Below are 26,922 nucleotides of genomic sequence, written 5' to 3'. Positions count from 1 at the left end.
ATACATACTTCCACAGGTCCTGGACTAATCAAATTACCTAAGAAATTTGTTTATCCCTCTGCCTACCATGTTATGGCATCTTTGAATATTTACCATGGTGAATGCACGCAAATCACTCCATCAAGTTTCCTATTCGGATTTTGTTCCGAGTTTTGTCTTCTTTATTATTTTAGGAAGAACTCATCATCATGTAGATTTTGTATTTATGTAATTTTGGATATTGTTGTTGCTTAGTACTATCGTTTTCATACGATTTAGCAACCAGTTTTTTTTTTTTTGTGTTCCATATATTTCCTGTTTTATTTATAGCCAAAGTATATATGTGTGTCTTTTTCTGTCGAAAAATTTTTTCTCTGCCTGTTCTGTGAATTTTTTTGTCTTATGTGGTTAATTTGTGGTTCACACTTACCATCAGGTGTTTCCACTTCTAGTAGACTACCTTTCTAATTAATTATCGCACCGGTGTGCCTACCGGATGCTAATATAAAAAGCACTGAACAGGCTATACACTAGATATCATGAATAAGGGTGCTGTGCCACCTGAAACGCGTAGATAGTGTTTTTTATCTTTTTTGTGCTGATGTTTTATCCTCTGCTTCCTAAATGAAGTGAATAAAGTACCAAGTTTTTACTTTTCACTGCCTCGTCGAGCTGGAATTCTTTTTCTTTTCCTGGTTTCCTCACGCCTTGACACAGCGTTTCCGTGCTCCGAGCTTCCTGGGACTGTTACTATGGTGAGCTGGATTTCTCATTTTGCTACCATGTAAACCATGACTACAGCATCTACAGTAGATGGTTAAAAGAGCATAGGGGCTCCCTCTTTAACCCCATCGGTACCTTGAGATCTTGATTGTGTGATCCTAACGTTTGAGATGGCAGTTCATGGCCAAATAATGGCCTTATAGTCTGACGGCTACAGTGGCCTGTTCAGAAGTTAGAAACAGTCAGGTGGTAAAAATACACTTCTTCATTACTGTCATGTCACTTTGCATTAATTCCTGAAAAGCACCCAAAGGGTTAATGAACTACGTGAAACCAGTTTTGAATATATTGATGGGTGCTGTTCTTAAAATGTTATTACTTTTGGGGGATTCCAATATGTAGGAGCTCCAAAGTCAAGTCAAACCTTAATAGGGTCCTAAAAAAAGTTTTGTAAATTTGCTTAAAAAAATTAAAAATTACCGCTACACTTTTGAACCCTCTAAAATTTTAACAAAATAAAACAATAGTTTACAAATGGTGGTGATGTAAAGCGGGCAAGAGGAAATGTAATTTATGTTTTTGTGTGGTATGACTATCTGGATTAGGCTGGAGTCACACTTGCCGTGTAAAAAAAAAAAAAATCAGTCCGATTTTGACGGCCGAGATTTGCAGAAATGTTTCCGAACAGTGATCCGTATGTCATCCGTGTGCAGTGTGAAGATGCAAATTTTTCTCATCAAAGTATCTGTGTGACATCCGAATGCCATCAGTATGGCGAGATTTTCTCACCGGCTTGCAAAATGGACATATAATGAATCCATGGCCTCAAATATTTGTGAAAACATATATACAGTATATTATAATATATATATATATATATATATATATATATATATATACTGTGTATATATACATATACTGTACATACAGTATATACACTGCTCAAAAAAATAAAGGGAACACTTAAACAACAGAATATAATTCCAAGTAAATCATACTTCCGTGAAATCAAACTGTCCACTTAGGAAGCAACACTGTTTGACAATCAGTTTCACATGCTGTTGTGCAAATGGAATAGACAACAGATGGAAATTATTGGCAATTATCAAGACACACTCAATAAAGGAGTGGTTCTGCAGTTGGGGACCACAGACCACATCTCAGTACCAATGCTTTCTGGCTGATGTTTTGGTCACTTTTAAATTTTGGTTGTGCTTTCAGACTCGTGTTAGCATGAGACGGACTCTACAACCCACACAGGTGGCTCAAGTAGAGCAGCTCATCCAGGGTGGCACATCAATGCGAGTTGTGGCAACAAGGTTTGCTGTGTCTGTCAGCGCAGTGTCCAGAGGCTGGAGGCGCTAACAGGAGACAGGCCTGTACACCAGGAGATGTGAAGGGGGCCATAGGAGGGCAATAACACAGCAGCAGGACCGCTACCTCAGCCTTTGTGCAAGGAGGAACAGGAGGAGCACTGCCAGAGCCCCGCAAAATGACCTCCAGAAGGCCACAAATGTGCATGTGTCTGCACAAACGGTTAGAGACCGACTCCATGAGGATGGTCTGAAGTCCACAGATGGGGTTGTGCTCACAGCCCAACACCGTGCAGAACACTTGGCATTTGCCACAGAACACCAGGATTGGCAAATTTGCCACTGGCGCCCTGTGCTCTTCACAGATGAAAGCAGGTTCACACTGAGCACATGTGATAGACGTGACAGTCTGGAGATGCCGTGGAGAGCAATCTGCTGCCTGCAACATCCTTCAGCATGACCGGTTTGGCACTGGATCAGTAATGGTGTGGGGTGGCATTTCTTTGGAGTCCCGCACAGCCCTCCGTGTGCTCGCCAGAGGTAGCCTGGCTGCCATTAGGTACCGAGATGACCCCTTGTGAGACCATATGCTGGTGCGGTTGGCCCTGGGTTCCTCCTAATGCAGGACAATGCCAGACCTCATGTGGCTGGAGTGTGTCAGCAGTTCGTGCAAGATGAAGGCATTGAAGGTATGGACTGGCCCGCCCATTCCCCAGACCTGAATCCAATTGAACACATCTGGGACATCATGTCTCGCACCATCCACCAACGTCACGTTGCACCACAGACTGTCCAGGAGTTGGCTTATGTTTTAGTCTAGGTCTGGGTGGAGATCCCTCAGGAGACCATCCACCGCCTCATCAGGAGCATGCCCACGCGTTGTAGGGAGGTCATACAGACACGTGGAGGCCACACACACACTACTGAGCATCATTTCCTTGTCTTGAGGCATTTCCACTTAAGTCGGATCAGCCTGTAACTTCATTTTCCACTTTGATTTTGAGCATCATTCCAACTCCAGACCTCCGTGGGATATTAGTTGTGATTTCTGCTGATAATTTTTAGGTTTTATTGTTCTCAACACATTTCACTATGTAATGAATAAAGATTTACAACTGGAATATTTCATTCAGTGATATCTAGGATGTGGGATTTTAGTGTTCCCTTTATTTTTTTGAGCAGTGAATATACCGTATATACACGAGTATAAGCCGAGATTTTCAGCCCACTTTTTTGGTATGAAAGTGCCCCTCTCCGCTTATACTCGAGTCGTTGTCCCAGGGGTCGTCGGGGAGGGGGAGCGGCAGCTGTCACATACTCACCTGCTCCTGGCGCGGTCCCTGCATGTCCGATGGTCTGCGGGCAGCTCTTCCTGTGTTCAGCGGTCACGTGGTACCGCTCATTAAAGTAATGAATATGATGCATATTCATTCCTTTAATGAGCGGTACGTGACCGTTCAACATATGAAGATGCCACCGGCTCCCGGAGACCATCTGACAGTGAGACGCTGCCAGGGACCGTGCCGGTAGCAGGTGAGTATGACGGGGGAGGTGAGCATTGCACAATATTCACCTGATCCCATTCCATCGCTGCGCAGCGCTTTGTCTTCCACCTCTGGCTGTGACTGTTCAGCTCAGAGGGCGCGATGACGTAGTTAGTGTGCGCGCCGCCCTTTGCCTGAACAGTCACTGCGGAGGATGGAAGACAGAGTGGCGCGCAGTGGTGGAACGGGGAGAGGTGCATATTGCAAGTGTCCGGGGCCTGAGCAAAGAGAGGTGAGGATGTGATTTTTTTATTTTAATCGCAGCAACAGCATATGGGGCAAATGTGTGGAGCATCTTATGGGGCCATAATGTGTGGATCATCTCATGGGGCATAATGTGTGGATCATCTCATGGGGCATAATGTGTGGAGCATCTCATGGGGCATGTGTGGAGCATCTCATGGGGCCATAATGTGTGGAGCATCTCATGGGGCATAATGTGTGGAGCATCTCATGGGGCATAATGTGTGGAGCATCTTATGGGGCATAATGTGTGGAGCATCTCATGGGGCATAATCTGTGGAGCATCTCATGGGGCATAATCTGTGGAGCATCTCATGGGGCATAATCTGTGGAGCATCTCATGGGGCATAATCTGTGGAGCATTTTATGGGGCATAATCTGTGGAGCATCTTATGGGGCATAATCTATGGAGCATTTTATGGGGCAAAATGTATGGAGCATCTTATGGGGCATAATCTATGGAGCACTTTATGGGACAATCTATGGAGCATTTTATGGGACAATCTATGGAGCATTTTATGAGGCATAATCTATGGAGCATCTTATGGGGCCATCAACCTTTATGCAGCATTGTATGTGGCAAATGTGTCTATGGAGCATCTTATGGGGCCTGATATGAACAGGTGATTCAGAACCACAATGGACCTAGTGGTTAAGAGCACACAAGTGACCTGTTTAGTTACTAAATAGGACGAGCTCTGAGACGTGGGAACTCTGCTGACCGCAATCCCTGATCCTATCATACCACACTAAAGGTAGCCGTGGAGCGCTCCTGACCAGAACCTAGGCGCCTCGTCACAGCCTGAGAAACTAGCTAGCCCTGAAGATAGAAAAATAAGCCTACCTTGCCTCAGAGAAATTCCCCAAAGGAAAAGGCAGCCCCCCACATATAATGACTGTGAGTAAGATGAAAATACAAACACAGAGATGAAATAGATTTAGCAAAGTGAGGCCCGATTTACTGAATAGACCGAGGATAGGAAAGATAGCTTTGCGGTCAACACAAAAACCTACAAATAACCACGCAGAGGGGACAAAAAGACCCTCCGCACCGACTAACGGTACGGAGGTGCTCCCTCTGTGTCTCAGAGCTTCCAGCAAGCAAGAAAAACCAATATAGCAAGCTGGACAGAAAATATAGGAAACAAAAGTAACATAAGCAAAACTTAGCTCATGCAAGGCAGACAGGCCACAGGAACGATCCAGGAGATAGCAAGGCCAATACTGGAACATTGACTGGAGGCCAGGAACAAAGAACTAGGTGGAGTTAAGTAGAGCAGCACCTAACGACTTAACCTCGTCACCTGAGGAAGGAAACTCAGAAGCCGCAGCCCCACTCACATCCACCAGAGGAAGCTCATAAACAGAACCAGCCGAAGTACCACTCATGACCACAGGAGGGAGCTTGACCACAGAATTCACAACAGGGGCCATTATTAACCCTTTGTGCAGCATTATATGGGGCATATTTTAACTCGTTCACGACATGCCCCGTACTAGTACGGCGCATGTCGTGTCTCCCCCTTTGATGTGGGCTCACCGCCTGTTTTGTACAGCTGACATGTGCGCGCAATAGCGGCGGGTGAAATCGCTATTCACCCGCCGCTATTAACCTGTTAAATGCCGCTGTCAAACGCAGACAGCGGCATTTAACCGGCGCTTCCAGCCGGACGGCCGGAAATGATGTCATCGCCGACCCCCGTCACATGATCGGGGGTCGGCGATGCATCAAGAAGGTAACCATAGAGGTCCTTGAGACCTCTATGGTTACTGATGCAGCCCTGCTGTGAGCGCCCCCCTGTGGTCGGCGCTCACAGCACACCTGCATTTCAGCTGATGATCGCTGCTATGTAGCAGAGCCGATCAGGCTATGCCAGCTTCTAGCCTCCCATGGAGGCTATTGAAGCATGGCACAAGTAAAAAAAAAAATGTTTCTAAAAATATGAAAAAAATATAAAAAATATAAAAGTTTAAATCACCACCCTTTCGCCCTATCCTAAATAAAACAATTAAAAAAAAAAACCTACACGTATTTGGTATCGCCGCGTTCAGAATCGCCCGATCTATCAATAAAAAAAAGCATTAACCTGATCGCTAAACAGCGTAGCGAGAAAAAAATCCGAAACGCCAGAATTACGTCTTTTTTGTCGCCGCAACGGGCGATCAAAAGAACGTATCTGCACCGAAATGGTATAATTAAAAACGTCAGCTCGGCATGCAAAAAATAAGCCCTCACCCGACCCCAGATCACGAAAAATGGAGACGCTTCGGGTATCGGAAAATGGCACTTTTTTTTTTTTTAAGCAAAGTTTTGAATTTTTTTTCACCACTTGGATAAAAAATAACCTAGACATGTTAGATGTCTATGAACTCGTAATGACCTAGAGAATCACTACGGCAGGTCAGTTTTACCATTTAATGAACCTAGCAAAAAAGCCAAACAAAAAACAAGTGTGGGATTGCACTTTTTTTGCAATTTCACCGCACTTGGAATTTTTTCCCCGTTTTCTAGTAAAAGACATGGTAAAACCAATGGTGTCGTTCAAAAGTACAACTCGTCCCGCAAAAAATAAGCCTTCACATGACTATATTGACGGAAAAATAAAAAAGTTATGGCTCTGAGAAGGAGGGAAGTGAAAAATGAAAACGCAAAAACGAAAAAGGGCCGCGACTTGAAGGGGTTAATATGGAGCATTTATGGGGCCCATCATGAACTGTATGGAGCATTATATGGGGCTCCTGATCCAATATGGATATTCAAAAACACTTAACCTACTGATGTCTCAATTAATTTTACTTTTATTGGTATCTATTTTTACTTTTGACATTTACCGGTAGCTGCTGCATTTTCCACCCTAGGCTTATACTCGAGTCATTAAGTTTTCCCAGTTTTTTGTGGCAAAATTGGGGGGGGGTCGGCTTATACTCGAGTATATACGGTATATTATATATATATATATATATATATATATATATATATATATATACCCCTATACTATGTGTAGACATTTTATCTATTCTATTCTAACCTGTCAGTGTGATTTTACTGTACACCGCACTGAATTGCCGGCTTTTCTATAGGACACCGATGCGTATTTCTCGCAAGTCACACTGATGGTCCGTGTGGTGTGCAAGTTTTTCTCGCACCCATAGACTTTCATTGGCGAGTCTTGGCCAATATACGGTGCAAATCCCAGCATGCCGCGATTTCACTCGCACATATATAAAGCGGCCCAGAAAAAAACGATGATGTGAGCTTCCCCATAGATTAACATTGGTCCGAGTGCTATGTGATTTTTTTCTCGCATAGTACTCGCCCATATTTCTCTCTAGTGTAACTCCGGCCTGAAAGGGGTAATCAGAGTTCTAAAATTGCAATTTTTTTAATTCTTGTAATTATTTTTATAAATAAATGCAGAAAATTTCAACATAAATGTACCATTATCATAAAGTACAATATGTTATGAAACAATTATCTCAAAATCATTGGGATATATTGAAGCGTTCCACAGTTATTAACTCATAAAATGACATTGGTCAGATTTTATATATTTGGCCTGTCGCTAAGGGGTTACCCTAATGAGTGATACTCTACCTACCTGCCCATTTATGTCGTTTCAGGATTGGCTACTTACTATATTATTTTCTTACTTTGTGTCCAGGCTTCGCCGCCCATCTACCTTATGGGTGCTTATTTTCACCCTTTCACCTACTTTTTGCCTTTGATGGCTTGGTTTTACTGTAGAGTTCAATACATTTTGATGCTATTTGTTATTGGCCTGTTTCTGAAGATTTCCTTTTTTGTGTTTCTATTTTTTAGAGCAGCTCAGAGTTCTTTTTTTCTTATTTTCTGTAAATTAGTTACAAATTAGATACATTTCCCTTCATGTTTTGGATTAAAGGCAGTGTGCAATGTTCCCAATGCTGGAAATAGAACTAGTAGAGAGATTGGTGACCACCCTGCAGTTATTTTGAACCCCCCTGGACGTCCGGCGCGGCCCTACATTGGACATTGCGCTATTTTAGTGCACTCGCACTTCGCTGTTCCGCCCCGGTTTTGGCGGCTGTGTTGCGGATCCTGCCCGTTTCGCCCCAGTACTGTGCCCCTCATGTGCAGAATACACTCGGGAGATCCCTCGTCTCAGTCACGTCTGTGGGAAAATGTAGAAAAAAAACGCAGACCGCCGTCACGGATTCCAATAACGTGGCACAAGACGGGCGCAGTACATGACCCGTGTCCGCTGTACGTCCGTGCAGGAATGTACACGGAAAAAAACGCACCAAGTGCTCGTGTGTGACCCTGACCTTAGCACCAGCACATTAGTCACCTGCGACCCTGACTGCTCCTCTCCTCAAGACATGGAAATGAGAAGAGCAGAAATCTTCTGACGGATCCGCTCATTCATTACACTGGACCCACAATCTGGAAGGACTGTGCCTGGGTGTAAGTACCGGAATGTGTCACCGGAGCCGAGCACCCACCTGCACCGAGGTCTCCGCTCCACTCTGTTGCTTAGCAACGGAATGCTAGCGTCTGGCTAAACGTCATTTCCGGCCTGGGTTTCTAGAAACTACATTTCCCAGGTTCCCCCTCAAAGGCCCACGTGATCCGTATAACGGTGGCCTCCGGTCCAGAAAGCTTCATGCCGCGCATAGCACACTCAGCAGGTGAGTGGCCGGTGTGAGCCGGGTCCTGTGCACACTCAGCAGGTGAGTGGCCGGTGTGACCCTGCTCCTGTGCACACTCAGCAGGTGAGTGGCCGGTGTGAGCCGGGTCCTGTGCACAGTCAGCAGGTGAGTGGCCGGTGTGAGCCGGGTCCTGTGCACACTCAGCAGGTGAGTGGCCGGTGTGAGCCGGGTCCTGTGCACAGTCATCAGGTGAGTGGCCGGTGTGAGCCGGGTCCTGTGCACACTCATCAGGTGAGTGGCCGGTGTGAGCCGGGTCCTGTGCACACTCAGCAGGTGAGTGGCCGGTGTGAGCCGGGTCCTGTGCACACTCAGCAGGTGAGTGGCCGGTGTGAGCCGGGTCCTGTGCACAGTCATCAGGTGAGTGGCCGGTGTGAGCCGGGTCCTGTGCACACTCAGCAGGTGAGTGGCAGGTGTGAGCCGGGTCCTGTGCACACTCATCAGGTGAGTGGCCGGTGTGAGCCGGGTCCTGTGCACAGTCATCAGGTGAGTGGCCGGTGTGAGCCGGGTCCTGTGCACACTCAGCAGGTGAGTGGCCGGTGTGAGCCGGGTCCTGTGCACACTCAGCAGGTGAGTGGCAGGTGTGAGCCGGGTCCTGTGCACACTCAGCAGGTGAGTGGCCGGTGTGAGCCGGGTCCTGTGCACACTCAGCAGGTGAGTGGCCGGTGTGAGCTGGGTCCTGTGCACACTCAGCAGGTGAGTGGCCGGTGTGAGCCGGGTCCTGTGCACACTCAGCAGGTGAGTGGCCGGTGTGAGCTGGGTCCTGTGCACACTCAGCAGGTGAGTGGCCGGTGTGAGCCGGGTCCTGTGCACACTCAACAGGTGAGTGGCCGGTGTGAGTCGGGTCCTGTGCACACTCAGCAGGTGAGTGGCCGGTGTGAGCTGGGTCCTGTGCACACTCAGCAGGTGAGTGGCCGGTGTGAGCCGGGTCCTGTGCACACTCAGCAGGTGAGTGGCCGGTGTGAGCCGGGTCCTGTGCACACTCATCAGGTGAGTGGCCGGTGTGAGCTGGGTCCTGTGCACACTCAGCAGGTGAGTGGCCGGTGTGAGCCGGGTCCTGTGCACACTCAGCAGGTGAGTGGCCGGTGTGAGCCGGGTCCTGTGCACAGTCATCAGGTGAGTGGCCGGTGTGAGCCGGGTCCTGTGCACAGTCATCAGGTGAGTGGCCGGTGTGAGCCGGGTCCTGTGCACACTCAGCAGGTGAGTGGCAGGTGTGAGCCGGGTCCTGTGCACACTCATCAGGTGAGTGGCCGGTGTGAGCCGGGTCCTGTGCACACTCAGCAGGTGAGTGGCCGGTGTGAGCCGGGTCCTGTGCACACTCAGCAGGTGAGTGGCCGGTGTGAGCCGGGTCCTGTGCACACTCAACAGGTGAGTGGCCGGTGTGAGTCGGGTCCTGTGCACACTCAGCAGGTGAGTGGCAGGTGTGAGCCGGGTCCTGTGCACACTCAGCAGGTGAGTGGCCGGTGTGAGCCGGGTCCTGTGCACACTCATCAGGTGAGTGGCCGGTGTGAGCTGGGTCCTGTGCACACTCAGCAGGTGAGTGGCCGGTGTGAGCCGGGTCCTGTGCACACTCAGCAGGTGAGTGGCCGGTGTGAGCCGGGTCCTGTGCACAGTCAGCAGGTGAGTGGCCGGTGTGAGCCGGGTCCTGTGCACACTCATCAGGTGAGTGGCCGGTGTGAGCTGGATCCTGTGCACACTCAGCAGGTCAGTGGCCGGTGTGAGCCGGGTCCTGTGCACAGTCATCAGGTGAGTGGCCGGTGTGACCCTGCTCCTGTGCACACTCAGCAGGTGAGTGGCCGGTGTGAGCCGGGTCCTGTGCATACTCATCAGGTGAGTGGCCGGTGTGACCCTGCTCCTGTGCACACTCAGCAGGTGAGTGGCCGGTGTGAGCCGGGTCCTGTGCACAGTCAGCAGGTGAGTGGCCGGTGTGAGCCGGGTCCTGTGCACACTCATCAGGTGAGTGGCAGGTGTGAGCCGGGTCCTGTGCACACTCATCAGGTGAGTGGCCGGTGTGAGCCGGGTCCTGTGCACACTCAGCAGGTGAGTGGCCGGTGTGAGCCGGGTCCTGTGCACACTCAGCAGGTGAGTGGCCGGTGTGAGCCGGGTCCTGTGCACACTCAGCAGGTGAGTGGCCGGTGTGAGCCGGGTCCTGTGCACACTCATCAGGTGAGTGGCCGGTGTGAGCCGGGTCCTGTGCACACTCAGCAGGTGAGTGGCCGGTGTGAGCCGGGTCCTGTGCACACTCAGCAGGTGAGTGGCCGGTGTGAGCCGGGTCCTGTGCACACTCAGCAGGTGAGTGGCCGGTGTGAGCCGGGTCCTGTGCACACTCAGCAGGTGAGTGGCCGGTGTGAGCCGGGTCCTGTGCACACTCAGCAGGTGAGTGGCAGGCGTGAGCCGGGTCCTGTGCACACTCATCAGGTGAGTGGCCGGCGTGAGCCGGGTACTGTGCACAGTCAGCAGGTGAGTGGCCGGCGTGAGCCGGGTCCTGTGCACGCTCAGCAGGTGAGTGGCCGGTGTGAGCCGGGTCCTGTGCACGCTCAGCAGGTGAGTGGCCGGTGTGAGCCGGGTCCTGTGCACGCTCAGCAGGTGAGTGGCCGGTGTGAGCCGGGTCCTGTGCACGCTCAGCAGGTGAGTGGCCGGTGTGAGCCGGGTCCTGTGCACGCTCAGCAGGTGAGTGGCCGGTGTGAGCCGGGTCCTGTGCACGCTCAGCAGGTGAGTGGCCGGTGTGAGCCGGGTCCTGTGCACGCTCAGCAGGTGAGTGGCCGGAGTGAGCCGGGTCCTGTGCACAGTCAGCAGGTGAGTGGCCGGTGTGAGCCGGGTCCTGTGCACACTCAGCAGGTGAGTGGCCGGTGTGAGCCGGGTCCTGTGCACACTCAGCAGGTGAGTGGCCGGTGTGAGCCGGGTCCTGTGCACGCTCAGCAGGTGAGTGGCCGGTGTGAGCCGGGTCCTGTGCACGCTCAGCAGGTGAGTGGCCGGAGTGAGCCGGGTCCTGTGCACAGTCAGCAGGTGAGTGGCCGGTGTGAGCCGGGTCCTGTGCACACTCAGCAGGTGAGTGGCCGGTGTGACCCTGCTCCTGTGCACACTCAGCAGGTTTACTTTTCTGAGGTAAATGTTGGGGTGCAGCTCAATGGTGACAACACCGGCAAGAAAGTTGGTGATGATCGTCAGTCGGAGATCTGTACGTGTTGTGGCCCCTGTTTTGCCTCTATGGGGGCCCCTCCTGTGGAGATGATCTTTACTATGGTGGTGGGTCACGCCCTGGTTTTCCATATCTGGATTTTTCCCTCTGGTTTTGCAGTGATGTCTCAGGGGGAAACTGACCGGAGAGCAGACCGAGCACAGCAGATCAGAAGATGCCACACGTTGCGGTTTTCCCCCGCCAGTTTGTCTGTAGCCGCTCAGGCAGGAGACGTGGCCATACGGTTGGGCTGCGGTATGTGGACCTGGCCTCAGTTCACATGATGCAGAGTTTGTGTGAACTCCAAACTCTGCAAATAATACGGCTGAATGCGACCGACCGACCGTCCACCAGCGTCGGGGGTCCTGATCCGCTCCGTGGGTTTCACAGTAATCAAGCCAGTGGGTGAAACGTGGAGCAAAATCTGAGCACAACAGCAGGTACAGCGGCATCCATGGCGGAGAAGTGCTGCCCTCAGCTTCCAGTGCATCGGTCACATACCAGAATCCTGGCCATTGGGTGCCCTGTATGGCATCGCCCCCTGACTCTGCTGCCCTCAGCTTCCTGCGCCCCTGTCACATACCAGAATCCTGGCCATTGTGTGCCCTGTATGGCATCGCCCCCTGACTCTGCTGCCCTCAGCTTCCTGCGCCCCTGTCACATACCAGAATCCTGGCCATTGTGTGCCCTGTATGGCATCGCCCCCTGACTCTGCTGCCCTCCGCTTCCAGCGCGCCTGTCACATACCAGAATCCTGGCCATTGTGTGCCCTGTATGGCATCGCCCCCTGACTCTGCTGCCCTCAGCTTCCTGCGCCCCTGTCACATACCAGAATCCTGGCCATTGTGTGCCCTGTATGGCATCGCCCCCTGACTCTGCTGCCCTCAGCTTCCAGTGCATCGGTCACATACCAGAATCCTGGCCATTGTGTGCCCTGTATGGCATCGCCCCCTGACTCTGCTGCCCTCAGCTTCCAGTGCATCGGTCACATACCAGGACCCTGGCCATTGTGTGCCCTGTATGGCATCGCCCCCTGACTCTGGTGCCCTCTGCTTCCAGCGCCCCTGTCACATACCAGAATCCTGGCCATTGTGTGCCCTGTATGGCATCGCCCCCTGACTCTGCTGCCCTCAGCTTCCTGCGCCCCTGTCACATACCAGAATCCTGGCCATTGTGTGCCCTGTATGGCATCGCCCCCTGACTCTGCTGCCCTCAGCTTCCAGCGCGCCTGTCACATACCAGAATCCTGGCCATTGTGTGCCCTGTATGGCATCGCCCCCTGACTCTGCTGCCCTCAGCTTCCAGCGCCCCTGTCACATACCAGAATCCTGGCCATTATGAGCCCTGTATGGCATCGCCCCCTGACTCTGCTGCCCTCAGCTTCCAGTGCATCGGTCACATACCAGAATCCTGGCCATTGTGTGCCCTGTATGGCATCGCCCCCTGACTCTGCTGCCCTCAGCTTCCAGCGCGCCTGTCACATACCAGAATCCTGGCCATTGTGTGCCCTGTATGGCATCGCCCCCTGACTCTGCTGCCCTCAGCTTCCAGTGCCCCTGTCACATACCAGAATCCTGGCCATTGTGTGCCCTGTATGGCATCGCCCCCTGACTCTACTTCCCTCAGCTTCCAGTGCCCCTGTCACATACCAGGACCCTGGCCATTGTGTGCCCTGTATGGCATCGCCCCCTTTTTTTTTTTTTTTCTTTCTCTCTCAACTTTCTTTTTATTGAAGAAAAAGATTCACAATTGAACAGGAAATGAAAAGGAAACAAAGGAAGTTTCAAACAACATGAAGCATCCAATAGAACGATAACAAAAGTCCAACAATTATAAGGGTACATTGAATTTTGAGAGGGATAGTGAAAAGGGTGGAGACAGGGAAGTAAGAAACGGGAGGGAGAGGAGACGGGAAGGAGTCCTTGGAGGAAGGAGGGGGGAACCGATGGTAGAGGTGAGCTTAGGAGATGGAGTCAAGAATGATGAGGAAGCTCAGCACATAGATTCAGGTGGGTTGAGGTGGATCAGGTATCATCCGAATTCGTTGATAGGAAGTCAGGACTGGAGCGGAAAGTAATCCACGGTTCCCAGGTACGTCTAAACGAGGTGAGGGATTCTTGCGTATTGGCAACTAACTCAGCGGTATGGTATAAAAGGTCAATTTTATCTAGAACCTGTTTTTTGGTAGGGGTGAGAGTAGATTTCCAGAAAGTGGGGATTAGATATTTACCGGCTGCTATTATGTAGCTTGCTAGTTTCGAGGCCGTAGAGTTCTCGGGCCATAGGGGTTGGTTGAGTAGAGTAGATTGGGGAAGTAGGGGAATGTTTTGATCTAATACCATGGAGATTATGTTCGAGACCATTAGCCAGAAGGGGGCAATTATTGAGCATGACCACCAAATGTGCAAATAGGAGCCTGAGTCTAAGCCGCATCTCCAGCACAAATCGGGCGTGGAGGGGTGCCAACGGTGAAGTTGGGTTGGAGTGCGGTACCACCTAGATATTGGCATCGCCCCCTGACTCTGCTGCCCTCGGCTTCCAGCGCCCCTGTCACATACCAGGACCCTGGCCGTTGTGTGCCCTGTATGGCATCGCCCCCTGACTCTGCTGCCCTCAGCTTCCAGCGCCCCTGTCACATTCCAGAATCCTGGCCATTGTGTGCCCTGTATGGCATCGCCCCCTGACTCTGCTGCCCTTGGCTTCCAGCACACCTGTCATATACCAGAATCCTGGCCATTGTGTGCCCTGTATGGCATCGCCCCCTGACTCTGCTGCCCTCAGCTTCCAGCGCACCTGTCACATTCCAGAATCCTGGCCATTGTGTGCCCTGTATGGCATCGCCCCCTGACTCTGCTGCCCTCGGCTTCCTGCGCACCGGTCACATACCAGAATCCTGGCCATTATGTGCCCTGTATGGCATCGCCCCCTGACTCTGCTGCCCTCTGCTTCCAGCGCCCCTGTCACATACCAGAATCCTGGCCATTGTGTGCCCTGTATGGCATCGCCCCCTGACTCTGCTGCCCTCGGCTTCCTGCGCCCCTGTCACATACCAGAATCCTGGCCATTGGGTGCCCTGTATGGCATCGTCCCCTGACTCTGCTGCCCTCGGCTTCCTGCGCCCCTGTCACATACCAGAATCCTGGCCATTGTGTGCCCTGTATGGCATCGCCCCCTCACTCTGCTGCCCTCGGCTTCCAGCGCACTGGTCACATACCACAATCCTGGCCATTATGTGCCCTGTATGGCATCGCCCCCTGACTGCTGCCCTCGGCTTCCAGCGCCCCTGTCACATACCACAATCCTGGCCATTGTGTGCCCTGTATGGCATCGCCCCCTGGCTCTGCTGCCCTCGGCTTCCTGCGCCCCTGTCACATACCAGAATCCTGGCCATTGTGTGCCCTGTATGGCATCGCCCCCTGACTCTGCTGCCCTCGGCTTCCAGCGCCCCTGTCACATACCAGAATCCTGGCCATTGTGTGCCCTGTATGGCATCGCCCCCTGGCTCTGCTGCCCTCTGCTTCCAGCGCCCCTGTCACATACCAGAATCCTGGCCATTGTGTGCCCTGTATGGCATCGCCCCCTGGCTCTGCTGCCCTCTGCTTCCAGCGCCCCTGTCACATACCAGAATCCTGGCCATTGTGTGCCCTGTATGGCATCGCCCCCTGGCTCTGCTGCCCTCTGCTTCCAGCGCCCCTGTCACATACCAGAATCCTGGCCATTGTGTGCCCTGTATGGCATCGCCCCCTGGCTCTGCTGCCCTCTGCTTCCAGCGCCCCTGTCACATACCAGAATCCTGGCCATTGTGTGCCCTGTATGGCATCGCCCCCTGGCTCTGCTGCCCTCTGCTTCCAGCGCCCCTGTCACATACCAGAATCCTGGCCATTGTGTGCCCTGTATGGCATCGCCCCCTGGCTCTGCTGCCCTCTGCTTCCAGCGCCCCTGTCACATACCAGAATCCTGGCGGTTGTGTGCCCTGTATGGCATCGCCCCCTGACTCTGCTGCCCTCAGCTTCCTGCGCCCCTGTCACATACCAGAATCCTGGCGGTTGTGTGCCCTGTATGGCATCGCCCCCTGACTCTGCTGCTATTTGTCTTTTATTCCTGCTCTTATCCATTTCGGAAATGTGGCTCCATCATCCTTGTATAGAATTCTAGTATTTATCAAGTATGATGGGGCCTCCATTATTCAGTTGGCTTCTACCTGAGGACCACGACTAGTTGGCTAAAAGACTAGATCTACACACAGCGGAGATAGAGGGCCATATTTTAGAACCTTAAGGCCATGTTCTCCCGTTCCTGATTTCCCTGCTGTTTTTTCTGCACTAAAAACCGCAGCTCTTGGCAGAAAACGCAGGTGCGTTTTTTGGTGCGTTTTTTGATGCGGTTTTTAGTGCGGTTTTTTTATGCAGTTTTCTCTGCAGAGTCTGTGTGTTTTCTAGGAAGTTTTTTTTTAGGGTTAAAATGGCTGAAAATACCCTACCCCTAACCCTAACCCTAGTTCTAACTGTAGTGGGGGAAAAAAAAAAAAAATTCTTCATTTTATTATTGTTACTACCTATGGGGGTGATAAATTGGGGGGGGGGGTCATTTACCTTTTTTTTTATTTTGATCACTGTGAGGTTATCACAGTGATCAAAATGTCCCTGGAACGAATCTGCCGGACGGCAGATTCGGCGGGCGCACTGCGCATGCGCCCGCCATTTTGGAAGATGGCAGCGCCCAGGGACAAGACGGCCGGACGGACACCGGGAGGCCCGGTAAGTATAAGGGGGAGAGATGAGGGCACGGGGGGGGGGGGGGGCATCGGAGCATGGGGGGGTGGGATTGGGGCACGGGGGGCAGCCACACTCCGCCCACGCACTTCCTGCTGCAGCGGTTCTGCACCACAAACCGCAGAAAACCCGCAGATATTTTTTTCGTCTGCGGGTTTTACTGCGGGTTTGACCTCACAATGGAGGTCTATGGGTGCAGAACCGCTGCAGTTCCGCACAAAGAAGTGACATGGTACTTCTTTTTTACCGCAGCTATTCAGCGCGGCTTTTTTAGTGCATTTCCGCAATGTGGGCACAGCGGTTCCTGTTTTCCATAGGGTAACATTATACTGTACCCTGCATGGAAAACAGCTGCGGACCCACAGCGGCAAAATCGCGGCAGTTCCGCAGTTAAAAACGCATAGTGTGAACATGGCCTTAGAGGAATAGAAACAAAAAGTAACCAATGCCAGATGCAGGAGAACATTAAGTAAGAATACAGATTTATGGCCAGCACCCTGCCTAGCTGCGGCATACGTGTCACACTATGTCTCAGGGACATGTTTATCGGCTGTCTGCAGACGTCGCCATGCTCAGCGTGTCACTGTGACCTCGTAGAGATCCAACATTAATGGCAGCTTGTAGGTTATAGGATCTCACTTAATGTGTCCAATCTCCCTGTGAAAGAACTCAGCTTTAACACAACAGTGTGGATATGTGTGTATGGTCAGGACATCCTGCTCCAGCTGTTTTCAATCTTGTCTCTTATTAAATAAATATAAAAAATAAATATATAAATATATACTGTATATAATTTTTTTTTTTTTTTTTAGAACTTTGATATCATGAGAAATCCAGTGTAGTAGCCATATTTAAAATCAGGCTGGACATGCACTGGGAGAATGTCTATGTACGATGACCGCATCTACCTGGATGCATTAAGCCAGCAGTACTCCCTTCATTAAGGCACAAACATGGCGGACACGGGCCTTTAGCAGGCTCATCAGCATCCCACACTCAATCACAAACCAAGGGACTAACCAGACCCCCCCCCCCCCCCCCCCTTTCAACATTGTTCCCTTACAAAGGGGTTGCCCACTTTTTATTTATTTTAATAAATCTGTTTAGGACTGTGCTGTGGCAGTTTGTCCTCCGATCATTTACATGGAATTGTGGAGGCTGATGGTCTGGTCACAAGCTCCTCCACCAGCAGCCATTGTATGGTCATAAGTGCTGGGCAGTGTGTGAGGAAAGCGGCACGGAGGAGGCTGATGGTCTGGTCACATACTTCTCCGCCAGCAGCCATTTTAGCTTCGCACACAGTACTAGGCTGCGATAAGATGGTACCTGGCTCCCCCCCCCAGAGCTGTGAATTACTCATCCCAAGGGGCATGCTCAGTTCCCTCGTGAGGCATCCATAGTTTTGGAGATGTGGTCAGACACAACCAAAATCACCTGTGGCTTAGGCTACTGTCACACTAGCATCGTGTGACGGACGTCGCAATGCGTCGTTTTGGTGAAAAAACGCATCCTGCAAATGTGCCTGCAGGATGCGTTTTTCTCTCCATACACTTGTATTACCGACGCATTGCGACGTATGGCCACACGTCGCATCCGTCGTGCGACGGATGCGTCGTGTTTTGGCGCCCCGTCGGCACAAAAAAAGTTACACGTAACTTTTTTTTTGTGCGTCGAGTCCTCCATTTCCGCCCCCTCCTCCCCGGACATTACAATGGGACAGCGGATGCATTGTAAAACTGCATCCGTTGCCCCCCGTTGTGCTAATCAATCACACTGTCCGTCGGTGCGTCGTACGTCGGCCCGACGCCTAACGACAGGCCCGTACTGACGCTAGTGTGAAGGTAGCCTTAGAGATGCCGTATTTACTGTATGTAAATGCTGTGCTCAATTTCAGGCCAACAAATCAAGATGGCAGCGCCCACTGGCTGCGAAAATAAACAAATTAATGTTGATGTAGTACGTTTTATTTTGTTTCAAATATAAATGTTTAGACGTTAAATTATTCATTAAACAATGTGACAAATTTAAGAACATTTTAAAGGATATGTACCCCTTTAGAACTAATTATTATTTTCTCTAGTCACCTTCCACGACCTCATAAGAGGTTGTCTCCACACCCTAATGGGGGACAGGAAGCACAAGCGATTAAAAGCCCCTCCCATCTCCAACTCTCCAGTGTTTTTCCTGTCCCCCATTAGGCATGGAGAGGTTATCGTATGCTGTTGTGGCTGGTGACTGCAGCATACCTTCTTTTTCAAACCGGGCAGTGGTGGTTGTGGGTTTGTCCCTCCTCCGTTCTGCTCCCGTCTCTAGTCGGCCTCAGGACCTTCCTGGCCCACCTGCGTCCCCACATGAGGGTAAAGCGGGCCGGTGATCCCCGACTGGCGGCCTCTCGCAGCTCTCCGGTCTTTCTTCCTCCTATTGCACGCTGTCCGGCATCCCGGAAGTGACATCGCTTTGAGAGGCGTGTCACTTCCAGGCCTTGCGTTCCACGTTGGAGCGCAGGCACTTCCGGGTCTGGAACTGCTGAACGGCGTGCTGAGCACGCAAAGTTTAACCCAAGCCTGCTCCTGACCCCAGGAGGAAGAAGGGGAAACTCCTAATGCGCTGGGGGCAGGGTTTATATCTATTTAAACCTGCTCGAAGACAACGTCCAGGTAAGACTGATACCCAGTATGGATGGTGCTTCCTGCCCTGCGTCTGCAGAGCCCAGCGCTGCCCCTGCTCCAGTAAGTAGGATATGGGGTGCGTCCTAGGCTAGAGGCTTTGTAGTTAAGGTCCCCTACTTACACTTCTCTCCCTCGTTTTCTAGGGAGACAAGTCTGCCCATAGTACCCCCGCCAAACCCCCCCCCCCAAAATGGGCTACCTGCAATAAGAAGATTCTTTCATTATGGGAGAAGAAGCTCTGTCAGGCATGCACAGACAAAGTAGTCAGGGCGGAACAGCCCTCTCTCATCGAGATCCGTTCGCTGGTCAAGCAGAAGATGCAGTCCTCCGTAGCCGCCTTTACCCCTCATCCACCACCACCATTCCTTCCATGGGCATCTGGCTCTAAAAAAAAACGGAAGATTGAGATAGTGGAATCTGACTCCGTGTCTGAACACTCTTATCCCTCATCCTCTGAAAAATTAGAGGAATCTTCGACCCCCAGAGTTTGAGGCTAGAAAATACTTTTTCTCTTCAGAATATGTAGAAGCGTTGGTGAGCGCGGTCTGTGCTACTATGGGGTTGGAGGAGGAGTCAGTCTCATAGTCCATTCAGGATGAAATGTTTTGGACCTGAAAGCAGGGAAAAGTATGGGTTTGCCAGTTCATAAAAACATTCTGGACCTAGTAGCTCAGGAATGGGAACTTCCAGAAAAACGCCTTTCCACCCCCTCAGAGTTGAAACACAGGTTTCCCCTGGATTCCCCTGCTTGGGAGCTTTTTAAGGTAGACATTTAGGTGGCCAGAGTGGCTAAAAAACCTAAACTCCCCTTTGAGGATTCTTCACAATTGAAGGATCCTATGGATAGGAAAATAGAGAGTCTGCTGAGAAAATCCTGGGAGATGTCCACCTCTGCGTTAAAATCGAATATCACCTGTGTAGCCAGAGCTCTCTACAGATGGCTTGTCGACCTGGAAAATCATATAACCCAAGGGTACCTCAAGGGGTGAACTACTGGATTCCCGTCCTATGCTCCAAAGAGCTTCAGGGCTTCTGGCGGATGCATCTATGGAATCAATCGGGATTGCCTCCAGGTCCCTAGTTCAATCAAACTCAGCCAGAAGAGCCCTGTGGCTCAAAATGTGGAGCGGGGATGTCACCTCAAAAGTCAAATTGTGCTCAATCCCTTTTAAGGGCGAATATGTTTTTGGCCCTGCTCTGGATGAAATCTTAGAGAGGGCCACTGACAAGAAAAAAGCCCTTCCTGAGCAAAAGCCTCTCAAGAAGCGTTTTTTCACGCCCCAAAGTCCCAGACCCCTCAGACAAGGGGAAAGGGTAAAACTGGAAGATGGAGTTATGCAAAGGGGAAAGGTAGAAACATCCTGGTTCCCCAGCAGGATAAGCAATGACTCCTTCCCGGTGGGAGGGATGCTCACAAATTATTTTTTTTTCCCCTTTGGCGGGCCATTTCCGACTCCCAGTGGGTCCTCAATATCATCAAGGAGGGCCTGCTGATGGAGTTCGAGTCCTCTCCTCCTCGGGGTCTGAGGGTCACCTCCCTTCCATGTCCGGGAGTCCAACTAATTCTAATGTCAGGCCTCCGGGATCTCCTAAGGTCAAACGCTATCTCCCCAGTACCTCCGGAACAATGGGGAACAGGCCACTATTCCCGTCTTTTCTTAGGAAAGAAACCTTCAAGGGAGGCTCAAATAATTATAAACCTAAAAAATCTCAATCAGCACATCTATCGCAGATTCAAGATGGAATCGGTAAAATCGGCCATACCCCTGAGAGGCCCAGACTTTTTCATGGCGACCATAGATCTCAAGGAAGCCTACTTCCATGTTCCAATCCATCCACGACACAGGAAGTACCTGAGATTTGCGGTACAGCAAAATCAGCAGGTGAAGCACTTTCCAGTTCAATGTGCTCTCCTTTGGCATCTCTTCGGCGCCGAGAGTTTTTTCCAAAATAATGGCAGAAGCCGTTTTATATACCCGGAAACAAGGAGTCTGCATAGTTCCTTATCTGGACGATTTGATAGTTGTAGGTTCCCCTGCTCAGATTCTCAGGAGCCACGTGTCAAAACTTTTGACATCCTGCGATCACTGGGATGGCAGCCCAATCTGAAAAAATTCCCTCTTCAGCCCTCCAAAATAAGGAAGTTTCTGGGGGTTCTGTTAGATTCTGGGAAGCAGATGTCGTTTCTTCCGGAAGACCATCGCAGGACTTTGATGACCAAGGTCACAGATTTCAGGAAACGCGGATCCCCTACTCTTCGGAAAGCCATGTCAGTACTAGGCTCCATGACAGCCTGCATTGTTTGTGTCCTGGACGCAGGCCCACTCCAGAGTTCTCCAAGCCCACATCCTCAAAATGTGGAATGGAAGTCCCAGTTCTCTGAACAAGAGGGTACACACTCCAGAACATGTAAGAGCTTCTCTAGCATGGTGGTTGAGCCCCAGAAACCTTTGCAGAGGGGTGAATTGGTCTCAATCCCCCTAGATACTGTGACATCCGATGCCAGCAAACGAGGCTGGGGTGCCATAGGGTCTCTGGGATCAGAGAACAAGCAGCAAATCCTCCAACTTCAGGGACCTGAAAGCAGTGGAGGAGGCTCTCCTGGCCGCAACCGACCTAGTGTCCGGATGTCATGTCCGAATTTATTCTGACAGTAGCGCACCTCAAACATCAGGGGAGCTCGAGGTTCAACAGCTTAAAGGGCATTTCAGGTCGACTATTTTCCTGGGCTGAAAAATACCTATTCCCATCTGAAGGGATCCTCCAATTGCCAGGCGGATTACCTGAGCTGTCAGGACATACAGCCAGGGGAATGGAGCCTGAACAAGAAGGTCTTCAGGATGTTGGTAAACTGATGGGGCCTACCCAAAATCGACTTACTTGCTTCAGGTCAAAAGACCCAGGTTGAGGACTTTTTTCCCCTGAATCCCAGGGACAACGCCAGGGCAGTTGATGACTTTGCTCAAAAATTTAGTTTTCGGTTGCCTACACCTTTCTGCCAATCCCGATGTTGGCAAGGACTCTTCGGAAGATCGGGACCCAACCATCCTGGTGGCTACAGTGTGGCCAAAGAGAAGTTGGTTTAACCTCATCGTAGATCTGCATACAGATGGCCCAGCTCACCTACCGGGGGAGGCCGACCTTCTTGTTCAAGGAACCCTTCTTCATCCCGAACCCCAAAAATTGAATCTAGCCGCCTGGTTACTGAGGCCCAGGTGCTGAGAGCTAGAGGGCTTTCGGACACGGTAATTGCTACCCTACAGAGATCTAGGAAGCCTGTTATGAATGCTATATATAATAAGGTGTGGAAGAAGTTTTCATCCTTCTGTCTCCCAAATCTACCTGATCCATTCCATCCTAATATTCCACAGGTGTTGTACTTCTTTCAAAAAGGGCTAGACATTGGCCTTAAACCTAGTACTCTGATGGTTCAGGTTTCTGCCCTAAGCTCTATCTTCGATCAAGATTTGGTCAACCACTGTTGGATTAAGAAATTCATATCTTCAGCCCTCAGATCACATCCCAGAAGGCAGACTGTTGTCCCTCCTTGGGACCTAAATATAGTCCTCAAAGGGCTTACACGACCTCCATTTGAACCCATCTTTCTGCACTCCTCAATTTCTGGCCTACAAAGCTGCCTTCCTTGTCGCCAACACCACGGCAAGGCGTGTAGGAGAATTACAGGCTCTTTCAGTAAGAGAGCCTTATCTAATAATAAGGGATGACTCCCTTCATCTTGATCCATCCTTCCTCCCTAATTTTATGTCTGATTTTCACCGGTCTCAAGAGATCGCCCTTCCCTCCTTCTGCAAGTATCCAAGCAATCCAGAAGAGGAAGAATTCCATACCCTTGATGTTCAATATACCATCTTTTATCTACCTAGAACAAACCAGTCCTTGGAGAATTGATCAGAACCTGTTTGTACATCCATCAGGTTCTGTATTAGTTTGTATTCCTCCTATGCTGTCGTGGAAGGTGACTAGAGAAAATAGAATCAGATTTACCAGTAATTCGGTTCCTAGGAACCTTCCACGACAGCACTAATTCCCTCCCTATATTCCTTGGAGTATTCTGGGGAGCTTAAAGGTAAGCAGTGCTATGGTGTTTTAAGTCACTGGAGAGTTGGAGGTGGGAGGAGCTTTTAACCTCTTGTGCTTCCTGTCCCCCATTAAGATGTGAATACAACCTCCTATGCTGTTGTGGAAGGTTCCTAGAAACCGAATTACCGGTAAGTCTGATTCTATTTTTGTGGTATTTTCCCAGAAGCTGAGCCCGCAACATTCCCGGCAAATGCCAGGTGTGTTACTCGGCCAGCGTCTGCCTCTAACAGCAGTGATTGGAGCTAGGCTCAGATTGCTGTTGTTAACCCCTTAAATGATGCTGTCAATATCTTGCGTTGAGGGCATCATTCCAGGTACCTCCAACCCTGCATGACACTGATTTGTCATTGCAACCAGCGGTCTGCTGAAGGCCCCCACGACTACCATATTGTTACTTTTAGCTATATACTGCAATACATTTGTATCCCTGTAAGGAATAAAGAGATCCTGCCCCCTGACTAAGCTGACGCGAAACGCGCGTTGGGGCCACCGTGTGGGGTATCCTGGTCGCCGCTCACCTGGGTAAAGATCAATATGGATTCATTTATGGCGGTTCCCTTTATTTGGCTTCTTGAGTACTGACCTGACCTGGGGTCATTTAGCCTGCTCGCAGGGCTGGATATACTTAAATTTAACCAGCCTTATAGATCTGTAGGGGAGCCTCACATTACCTGGTCCCTGACCCTTTGACTTTACTGCACTATGCACTTTAGGAGTTAATAACTGGGCATCAGGATTACCCATACGGTGTCTTGTTTCCATCTTTTGCTACCATTCACCCTCCTTCTTTTTTATATGTAATGTTTACTCGAATTATGATTTTTGTATGTTTTTGGCTATGGTTGTTGTTTTTGTAAAACAATAAATATTTATTCATGGACTCTAACTCCATTTTCTCCTTTTTGTTGCTTATGATTGGTCAACTTCACTCAGAGGAAGAAGTGAAAAATCTGTTGCTGCTCACTTTTTTTTTAATTCAAATAGATTTTTATTAAGAATAACATTGTATTTTACATATTATAATCTTGTTTTCAGTACAAAATTTTCCCAGTTTTGAAACCCCAACATTCCAACATCCCTCCCCACCCCAATAAGACAGCTCACCTTTTAGTAACACCTCCATCAATGATGTGTAATGGATTTTATCCCATTTAGGTCTGCATACGCCATGTTTAGCTCTCACAGAGTCAGGCCCTTGACTGTCCATCCCCTTTACCTGCCCTCTATCCCATTTCAAGCCACGAAGACCACAGTTTATCAAACATTTCTATTTTCCCTCGTTTCTTATAAATCCCTTTTTCCAATGTCAGACCCTGCTTCACATATTGAAGGAATTCTCTTCTTGTGGGCGGTTCCTCCTTAACCCAGTTTCGTGCTATCACCTTTCGGGCCATATACAACAATCTGGCAATTGCTGTCTTCCGGGTGTTATCTACTCCAATCTCATCTACATACCCCAGTAAGCACAGCATTGGATCCCTTGGTACCGTGCATCTATACGCTCCTTCCACATGACTCAAAACCACCAACCAAAAAGCAGCCAGTCTCGGACACGTCCACATCATATGAAATATTCCAGCATTTAGGCTGCCGTCACACTAGCAGTATTTGGTCATTTTTTTACATCAGTATTTGTAGCCAAAACCAGGAGTGGAACAATTAGAGGAAATTTATAATAAATGCAGAAGTGGTACATATGTTTCTATCACCCACGCCTGTTTTTGGCTTACAAATACTGATGTAAAATACTGACCAAATACTGCTAGTGTGACGCAGCCTTATAGTCTTACACCTCGGGCACTCAGAATCAGCACGCAAACCTGCATTATACAATACTTCCGGAGATTTGTAAACTCTGTGTATTTTATATAGAGCTGTGACAGCCTATACGGTTCACTTAGTGACAGCCGTGGAACCCACTCCAGCACCAACTCCCAGGTTTCATTCTCCATTGGGCCCAGCTCCCTCTCCCACTTAGCTCTCACATTTATCGGGAATCCCAAAAGGTATGTATGCAGTAAATCTTTATATAGGGTGGAAATAACCCCCTTCGTAGTCCCTTCACCACACACATATTCCAAGACTATATCTCCTTGGATTCTAATACATTCGCCCCTGTTTTGAGCTCCAAATGCGTGCCTCATCTGCGCACACTGATATTCCCCCGAGGGCCTGAGTCCAAACTCCACCTGCAATTGGGAAAAGGATTTCAACTCTCACTGTTCAATTATCTGATACACGTAATGAATTCCCTTGGCCTGCCACTCTGGTAATACCCTCAGTGCCACAAACTCCGGTAAATTATTGTTATGCCATAACGGTGAGAACCTAATCAAACACGTAACCCCACGAATTTGTTTAATTTGTTTAAATCTGCTCCACAGCTTACTTATGAAAAATATAGTTGGATACAATTTCCCCAATGCCCCCAGGGAACCATCTTCCAGAGACTGTATTACTGGACATCTTTTCGTTACCGTTTCCATCAAATGCTGTACCGCACTGGACGACACCTCAATCGCCCATCCCTTTAAATGCTGACTCTGTGTAGCAAGAAAATATACTTCAGGGTTGGGCAGAGCCAAACCACCATCTTCCTTGGGTCGCTGAAGCGTCTCCAGCCTGATACGTGGATATTGTCTCCCCCATACCAGACTCCTGAACAGGGAGTTAATCTGCCGAAATTTCCCGCGCGGTATCCAAACTGGCGCATTGTGAAGAACATATAGTATTTTAGGCATCAATCATTTTGATGAGATTAACCCTGCCCACCACAGATAAATCTAACTTAATCCAAGCATCCACTTTTGCCTTAAGTACACCTAAAACCGGAGTCAGATTCCTATGTAGGAAGTCCGTGACTGGTACAGAAATCCATATCCCCAAGTATTTAAATTGATTTACCACCTTAAGTCGCCCATCCTCCAGAAGCTCACTCCCATCCTCTCCCACGTCATCCACTTTAAACAGAATTGACTTACTCCAATTTATCGTCAGTCCTGACAGAGCCAAATCTTTCAATAAGCCCAATGGCACCCCCCCAAGGAAGCGGCCAGGTCAGCCAGAAATAGTAGAATATCGTCCGCATATAGCGCTATCTTCACTTCAATTATCCCACATTTAAACCCAGACACCTCATCAGACTGTCGAATTTTGACAGCCAATGGTTCCACAGCCAGAGCAAACAAAAGGGGAGAGAGCGGACATCCCTGCCTTGTTCCTCTAGCTAGTTTTATAGAATGAGATAACTCCCCATTCACTCTGACTCTAGCCACCGGCCTCGAATACAGCAGCTGAATCCAGGACACAAACTGCGAGCCAAAGCCCATGCACTTCAGCACCTGCTAGAGATATCCCCATTCTACACAATCGAATGCCTTATGGGCATCTAAGGATGCGATAACTCTCTGATCACAGTTGTCAGACTTAAGCTGCAAATTCATACACAGCCTCTGCAGGTTGACCGCTGTAGATCTGTCAGGCATAAAGCTAGACTGATCTGGGTGCACCAGATTAGTGATAACACTCGACAAACGGGTCGCTAACACCTTGGCCAGAAGCTTGACAGCCATAGTGAGCAAAAAAATTGGCCAATATGACTCAGGTTTCCCCAAATCTTTATCCTCCTTTGGAAGTACCACTATTATGGCTTCTCACATGGAAGCTGGCAGATACCCTCTACACTTAGCCTTATCTAGAACCGCCTTTAATCTA

The 26,922-nt window shown here is 49.9% G+C and overlaps 2 protein-coding genes across 3 annotated transcripts in view; one reads left to right on the top strand and one right to left on the bottom strand.

The window, feature by feature from the left end:
* The window catches only part of ANKAR (ankyrin and armadillo repeat containing), a 577,406-nt gene extending 569,096 nt beyond the window's left edge, over window positions 1-8,310 (bottom strand). Inside the window, exon 1 of the mRNA XM_069733853.1 lies at window positions 8,285-8,310. The gene's annotated coding sequence lies outside the window, so the exon portion shown is untranslated. The remainder of the gene's footprint in view (window positions 1-8,284) is intronic.
* An 88-nt stretch (window positions 8,311-8,398) lies between these two features.
* Window positions 8,399-26,922, top strand: part of LOC138644922 (glucose-1-phosphate adenylyltransferase-like) — a 150,787-nt gene continuing 132,263 nt past the window's right edge. For both annotated transcript variants that reach the window (XM_069733852.1, XM_069733850.1), the window contains exon 1: window positions 8,399-8,470. In XM_069733852.1, coding sequence (XP_069589953.1) covers window positions 8,446-8,470 — 25 coding nt within the window. In that variant the 5' untranslated portion in view covers window positions 8,399-8,445. The remainder of the gene's footprint in view (window positions 8,471-26,922) is intronic.

This window comes from Ranitomeya imitator, chromosome 7 (genome assembly GCF_032444005.1).
Source record: "Ranitomeya imitator isolate aRanImi1 chromosome 7, aRanImi1.pri, whole genome shotgun sequence".
Lineage (NCBI taxonomy): Eukaryota > Metazoa > Chordata > Amphibia > Anura > Dendrobatidae > Ranitomeya > Ranitomeya imitator.
Note: the sequence above shows the minus strand (reverse complement) of the source record. Positions and strands in the feature narration are given on the sequence as shown.